This window comes from Halichoeres trimaculatus, unplaced genomic scaffold (genome assembly GCF_033239565.1).
Source record: "Halichoeres trimaculatus isolate MK-OKI-2021-1 unplaced genomic scaffold, fHalTri1.1 fHalTri1_scaffold_20, whole genome shotgun sequence".
In the NCBI taxonomy this organism is placed as follows: domain Eukaryota; kingdom Metazoa; phylum Chordata; class Actinopteri; order Labriformes; family Labridae; genus Halichoeres; species Halichoeres trimaculatus.
Genome location: NW_027437198.1, coordinates 9,703,817 through 9,711,135, shown reverse-complemented (window position 1 = coordinate 9,711,135; position 7,319 = coordinate 9,703,817). Strand labels below are relative to the sequence as shown.

Below are 7,319 nucleotides of genomic sequence, written 5' to 3'. Positions count from 1 at the left end.
CCTCCTGCAGGAGCTCACAGCTCCTTGGTGATCTCAGAGCTTTTAGAGCTGACCACCACCCCGTCCACAACCTCTTCTACGACAGTGATAATCTTCTGTTTGGTGATGGAAGTGGAAACAGGGGGAGTTACGACTGTCACAGAGCTGGAGGAGGCAGAGGCAGAGCTGGAGCCACCACCAGAGCCTGAGCCAGCACCAGAGCGAGAGCTGGCGCCAGTGCCGAAGCCAGAGCTGGAGCCGGAGCCAGTGCCGAAGCCAGAGCCGGAGCCAGAGCCAGTGCCGAAGCCAGAGCCGGAGCCAGAGCTGCAAGGAGACAACATACATGTGACATGGCTGATAAAGATGCATTTAGGTTCTTTTTTTTAAAGGACAAAAGACAAAATGAATAATAGCTCTATTCTAGTGTATCAAATAAATTGAATAAAACTAATAATGTCAGAAACAATCCTTTATCTTGACATATTATTTTTCTCTTTTTCTCTGTTTTTGTTGGACTTCATAATAGAGACCTGCTGGATTTTCATCCTGCAGGAACATCCAGTGAATGACCCTTTTTTTCCTCTTACCTGCCACCCTCTCCATCCAGCAGCCTCCTGTACACCTCGATCTCCTGCTCCAGTTTGGTCTTGACGTCCAGCAGCATCTGGTACTCTTCAGACTGTCTCTCAAGGTCAGCCTTCAGCTGGCACAGCTGGTCCTCCAACATCGTCACCTTAGGTAGAGGCAGAATAGAGTTGATATCTTGGAGTGTAACAAGCAGCGACATTTTGAGCAGTGATGTCTGACAGCTGGCTCACCTGGTTTTGGTATCCTGCCAGTTTCATGGAGTAGCTGTTCTGAGTTTCAGCCAGGGTGTTTTCCAGAGCCGCTTTCTGCAGGAGAAAGGAGACATTTCACTTTCTTTGTCCTAGCAGTGTGTGTGTGTGTGTGTGTGTGTGTGTGTGTGTGTGTGTGTGTGTGTGTGTGTGTGTGTGTGTGTGTGTGTGTGTGTGTGTGTGTGTGTCACCATGCTGAGTTGTGACTGCAGCTCTATCTCCAGAGCCTGCAGCATATTCTTCAGGTCTGTGATTTCAGTTTTTGATGTTGAGATGGTTTCTACGTTTTCAGCCACTTCTTTGTTCAAATCCTCTGACTGTGTGGAGAGCAGAGACAACAGTGTGGTCAGGAAAAATATATGCTTTTTATTTCAGACACAAAATAACAAACACTCATTTATTTTCTGGACTGGTGTTTCAGGTAAAGTCTCACCTTTTTATTGAACCAAGCCTCAAGTTCTTTGTTGCTCTTGTCAGCAAGAGCAGCATATTGCTCCCTCATGTCTTCCAGGACCTTAGTAAGGTCTTGTCCTGCAGGAGCGTCCACCTCCACATTGACCTGACCGCTCATCTGGTCCCTCATGGCCAGCAGCTCCTACAGAGCAAATCAGAGAAACAATGATGAAGGTTTTGGACAGACTGAACCTGAAATGTTCTCTCAAACAGAGGGAGCTTGTTTTGTAGATGAGGTCCATGAAATATTTTATGCCCCAGTATTCAGAGTCCTTCACTTAGTAGAGGGATTCACAGACCTCCTCCTGGTTCTTCTTCATGAAGATCAGCTCCTCCTTCAGACCCTCGATCTGCATCTCCAGGTCTGTCCTGCCCAGGGTCAGCTCGTCCAGGGCTCTCCTCAGCCCAGCGATGTCCGCCTCAACTGACTGGCGCATGGCCAGCTCGTTTTCATACCTGCACCGAGGACAGGGTCATGAAAAAAAAAGTACAAATGTCTGGAAACTAAACAAAATATATCACTTACTTGAGCCTGAAGTCGTCTGCAGCCAGCTTGGCGTTATCGATGTTGAGGTAAATTAAGCCATTTACCTTAGTAGCCTCCAGGATCTGGAAAAAAAGACACAAAGCTCAAAGTTCAATTCACTCCAATTTAAATGAACTAGTTCACGTTCAATTTTTTGCTACAAGTTCTCTTTTTTTCAATGGAGCCATTAATGCCTTAATCCATGTTTCGTAAGCTCATTCCCCAAACATGTAAACCCCTGTTTGCTGTTGCAGCATCACAGACGGAAAAAAAACTGTAACCCTATTGTGTGAACTGTCAGCAGGATGAGCCATGCATAAGCACAGTGTGCTGTTGCTGAGTATCTGATTTCTGCTGCAGTAGATCACCGTGCTCGGCACCTCCCATCACCTGTCGGCAACTCCCCTCATCTCTCGGCACCTTAAAGCGGCTCTAAGATTGTTATTGGCCTCTCACTGCCCCTGGAGTGAACTTCACTCACTTCACTCACTTCACTATCACTATCCCGTTCCTAAAAACTGAGCGGTTCAGCTCACCGTCCATGAAAATATAAGCACATTTAATGAACACACTTATTTTTACTCACACAAAACACTGATTCTTCCTGTGATGACAAGTCATTTCCAATATTTAAGTGTAACTTTTATATGTTTTTTGTGCGGGAAGCCCGGGTGTGAAATCCAGCCTGTGGCCTCTTTCCCACATGTCGCTCCCCGCTCCCCGCTCCCCACTCCCCTGCTCTATTCACTGTCCTCCCTGATCTGATTTAAGGCAAAAAAGCCAAAAATATTAACTTAAAAAATAAATAAATAAATAAAAAACGGTGGCGAAATGTTCTTATCTTCTCCATTTTTGTCCTTTTTTTTCCTTTTTGTCAAACAAAGTGCCAATAGTTGTGTAAAAACCTACTTTTGCAAAGATGGGCACATATTACTGATCATCAGTTGTAAGACAAAATTGTGCACTCATTACTTCTCTCTGCCTCATAGATGCCAAAGGTCATAGGAGCATATGCAGACTGGTTGGAGATGATAGAAAAATACCAGAAACCCAAATAAGTGTACAGCCCACAAATCTGCTCTGAGAAAGGTTTCCTGTGCCTAGTTGAAACTACACCACCAAGAACTGAGTCAGCTCTAAGTAAAAAAAAGGGCCAACTTAGGACTAGCAAAATGTTAGCTAACAAAGTGGCTGGTGAGTGTAGATACAGCATAGGCTTGTCACGATACTGGATTTCTAACTTCGATACGATATTTTGAAAAATATTGATTTTCGATACGATTTTCGATACCCTGTAACCACAGGGATTTCCAGTGCAAAACTGTCTCTCTTTATTTAACGAACAGTACAGAACAGTACAGATCACATTTACTTAGCTGCAACTGAAACAACAAAAAACAGTGCAATTAGACTGAGGTTAGGCACTTATTTAAAAGCCTCTGATATTTGACAAACATTCAAAAGTCACTTAAATGCAATTGAAAATAAAGATATGTACGGTGCACTTATTCAAACTAAGGCCTCAGAGTCAGACTATTTAAAGGCATTTTAAAGCAATTGAAAGTAAATACAGTGCAATTGTACTGAGGTAGGGCACATAGAGGCCTCTGATATTTGTCACACATTCAAAAGTCACTTAACTGTATTTGGAGGTACCATACTGTCTGGACAATGTCACTTCGTTGTGTAATTATACATTTTTTTTGAGTCGTATCAATCAAAAGAAAAAAATGCGTCATGAAGACGAAAACAGCAGATAGGCTATAAGTCACACTGGACCATAAGTTTTACTTATTTAGAATGATTTGGTTTCTTTACAGTATTTCCAGAGTGAATTTTTTACATATAGCTGTGATAAATGTTTGTACATTAGGAGGTTTAAATATTGTTCCTACAGCTCCCCGTATCTGTGACCAGTTTCTCCTCTCCTCTCCTCCTCCCCTCCCCTGCTCTAGATGAGTGTTGCTGGTGAGATCGGTGCAGTGTGACATTAAATGAGCTCCATCCGATGAACGTCCTCACTTTTAAAAAGTTACAGGAGTTTTGGCGCTAGTTTGTGACTTAAACCTCGGAATCTGTTTACAATAGAGAGCCAAAAAGACGTGAGTGAAGTTTTAAATCACGTTATCAGGCGCTAACCACCTCGTCCAGTGAGCAAACACTGTGTGCAGGCAGTGCTCATGGGAGTTGTCGTGCCGAAGTCTCATATTGCAATGGGTTTAGTATTTCAGATGCCGTTTCAGAAAACTACAATTAAATAATTCAACCCGCCAAAGTGGCTGGTAGGAGTGACGGTGTTACCCGCTACAGCTGGAATTCAGTGTAAGCTAGCATCTCTCTCTCTCTCTCTCAACTATGAGGCAGGACTCAGGGAGGGAGGGGCTGCATGCACCCCGTTTGCTCTGTGTGTATATTTTGACGCCAGCACATGTCTAATCAGGGAAAGATGTTGAGTACCGATCTATAGATACTAAGGGGACCTTTATATTGAATTGTTTGGTAAATTTCAGGATCGATATTTACTGATAAAATGATACTTTTGACAACACTAATACAGCATAGTGCATGTGTTATGGAAGTGTCTGCATAATGATAAGATAACTAAGATGACTGTGCATGTCAGAGATGAACCTACCTGTCCCTGCAGATCTGCAATGGTGGCGTAGTAGGCGCTGTAGTCTCTGGAGGAGGGGGAGGTCTTCCTCTCCAGGAACTCTCTGATCTTTGCCTCCAGCTCAGCGTTTGCCATCTCCAGGCTGCGCACCTTCTCCAGGTAAGCAGCCAGACGGCTGTTCAGGTCCTGCATGGCCATCTTCTCGTTGGCAGAGATGTCCATCTCTCCACCCATACCACCAGCACCTCCAGCACCTCCAGCGCCTCCTGCGCCTCCAATGCCAGCACTAGCAAAGAACCCAGAAACTCTACCAGCTCCAGGGGCCAAAGGCTGTCCTCCGAGGTACTTGAAGCCAATATTTTGTACACCTCCAAATCCAGCACCTGAGCTCATCATGGACATGCCAGCGCCCACAGACATCCTGGGTGAGTTTGCAGAGCCTACGTACATGGACTTACTGCTGCTGCCTCGATACATTGAAGCCATTATGGAGATGGTAGAGGAGGATGTCTTTCTGCTGCAGCTGAGGAGAGGAGACACTGTGAAGCTCAAAGAGCTGCTGATTTATTCTGTTAGATGAGTCTGGGAGGAGGACAGGAGGTTGATAGTGCCAAATCTGGGTGGGGACACCTGTCCTTGTTGAAGTCCCAGGAGGGATGATGGGCTGTAGGTGTGTCTGAGAAATGTAGAATCCACCCATCATTAATGTGTTCACCTGTTGGTGCAAACAGAGAAGGATTCCAGCTCGTATCAAAACATCAAAGCACATAAGAGCCACAGGCGAGTTCAGACTTGGATGACATTTAGATCCAAAGATAATTCAGTGCATGAAAAAACAAATCCAATCAACTATTAGAACCTGTAAGAACTGACCTCCCTCCCTCTCAATAATCACCATCTATAATTTTAGTTTTCGACGGCAGGGTTGAGTAACTCTTGGCTGCGGGTTGTTGTGGTGAGACTCACGAGCCAAAGAGAATAAAAGAGTAAACCAATCGTTTATTAAAAAAAGGTCTTTAAAAGTTGTGTAATCCTGAGAACACAGAGCCAACAGAGAGCTGAGAGTGAAGTGGGTAGTGGCTTTGGCACATTTGGTTGACGTGATAAATCAAAACAGGAACCTATCCAAACAACAGGTGTCAAAGACTCACAGAGAGATCTTAAAATGTTCTCCAACAGAGATCAAAAGAGGCTGCCGTTCTGAAAGTTGAGGTATTATACAAGAACTAAGTCATTATTTGACTCATGACAGAGGATAAAACAATTTAAGCTCAATGTTTGCCAAGAAGAATCAGGCTGAAAATGTACTAATCTGAGTAAGAGTGGATCGGTTCATTGAATTACTCAAGTCAAATGATGTATACTGAGGCTTTTATTAAAGTGGACTTTATAATACACTGCATTTTGTGCATTGTGCATGAAGTTTCGTTCTAAAAACTTTTTTTTTATCCTTTTCTGGGTTTACATCCATCCATCGCCCTGTCGTTCATGGCCTTATTAACTAAAGGGTTGTGCAGACTTTGCACTAGCAAAATATGTGCAGAAGAGCCAAAAAAGCATTGCGCAATCTCAGAGCACATGTTCAGTGTAAAACTAATTGATATCATAGTAACACTTTACTATGGAGGTCCGCAAATTTCATCGCACTAAGGCAATAATTATCCAAAGTTTTTTCTTGTTTAGAGTTGTTTGTTTAGAGCTGGATCAGGTCTGAACAAGCGCTTATTCGTGCTGCTATAGGTTTAGACTGCCAGGGGGAAGTATCTGACTACCTGTCAATCTAAGTAGGCTTGTAGTTCTCGAGACCAAGACCGGTCTCGAGATCAGTTTTTCGGGGTCTCCCGTTCTCGATGGGTCTCGGACTAACATGTCGGTCTTAGAAGCGAACGATATGTCCAGGCACACTGCTGGCTTTGTAGGGCACAACTGTCTACAATGGCTTTTATTATTTTTACGCGCCCTTTGAGTATTTTGTGACAAACGTCTGGGCTCATCCTGTTTGTGACTGCGGTGAGGCAGACGGGACGCAGATGGGCGATCCACATCGATTTAACTGGAGAGAGAGAGAGACAGAGACACGTTGCATGCTTGGGGAGTTGTTTGACTCTTACCTGGGGAAAGGAAAGTCCCATTTTGGGTTGTAACTCCCTCTAATCCACGAGTTGAACCCTCTGTTCAGCATAAATCTATCTTTTGATGAGCGAAGCAACATAACGTACCTGCAGAGAGATTTGCGCTGACGTGCAGGGGTGTGTCCAGATATTTTAGAATGGGGTGCCCCGACCAGGGCACTCGCTATGTATGTATTAAAAATACAGGATTGAAAGGATACAGCTTTAACTAATTAAATAAATAAATAAACAAATAATAATAATAATAATAATGATGATAATAATAATAATAATGATAACAGCAATAATAATAACAAAAATAATTATCATTAAAACAAAAGAAAAAAATTAAGGGGACTGTGAAGACTTAACAAATAATCTTGAAATAGTTTCTGTTCTATGCCTGATTGTAATACACAACTTATAATGAGACTATCAGCATCAGCATAGCTTATTCCCAAATGCTATTTCTCAGCTTTCCTCTTTGGTCGGACAGGACCGGATTGATTTACAGAATGTTGAAGTCTTCATGACAACGCCACGCCAGCTGACTGAGTTCAGTAGAGAGAAGAGAGGTCTGTGTTTTTCTCCGCTAAAAACGATTTCCGTGATTAATTTTGTAGTGATGGTGGACACTGGAGCATAACTGTCCGACAGGAGAGAGATAGAGTGTCGGCTCAAACACTGGCTAAACTTTGTGCTAATGTTGACTCCAACCCACAGTCAGCAGTTATTCTGCAGTGGTCTGTTCAAACTTGAGAGTCTATCAATAAAATGAAGAGTGAGGTTATGTTAGCTCT

General features: G+C 43.3%; 1 protein-coding gene across 1 annotated transcript; it reads right to left on the bottom strand.

Annotated features, from left to right (window-relative positions):
* LOC141809208 (keratin, type I cytoskeletal 13-like) lies at positions 1–5,111 on the bottom strand. Its single transcript, XM_074696104.1, has 8 exons — positions 4,430–5,111; positions 1,795–1,877; positions 1,568–1,724; positions 1,249–1,410; positions 1,007–1,132; positions 798–872; positions 567–712; positions 1–165 (listed from the first exon to the last, which is right to left on the bottom strand). The coding sequence occupies exons 1-8, from the start codon at positions 4,892–4,894 to the stop codon at positions 15–17; spliced, it is 1,365 nt and encodes a 454-aa protein (XP_074552205.1). The 5' UTR covers positions 4,895–5,111; the 3' UTR covers positions 1–14.
* Between the last annotated feature and the right edge of the window lie 2,208 nt (positions 5,112–7,319).

Coding starts and splice junctions, on each gene's coding strand:
- LOC141809208 (XM_074696104.1), bottom strand. CDS start 4,894: ATGGCTTCAATGTATCGAGGCAGCAGCAGTAAGTCCATGTACGTAGGC. Junction 1,725..1,794: donor GCAGACGACTTCAGGCTCAA/GTAAGTGATATA, acceptor TCCTCGGTGCAG/GTATGAAAACGAGCTGGCCA. Junction 1,133..1,248: donor AGGCTTGGTTCAATAAAAAG/GTGAGACTTTAC, acceptor CTCTCCACACAG/TCAGAGGATTTGAACAAAGA.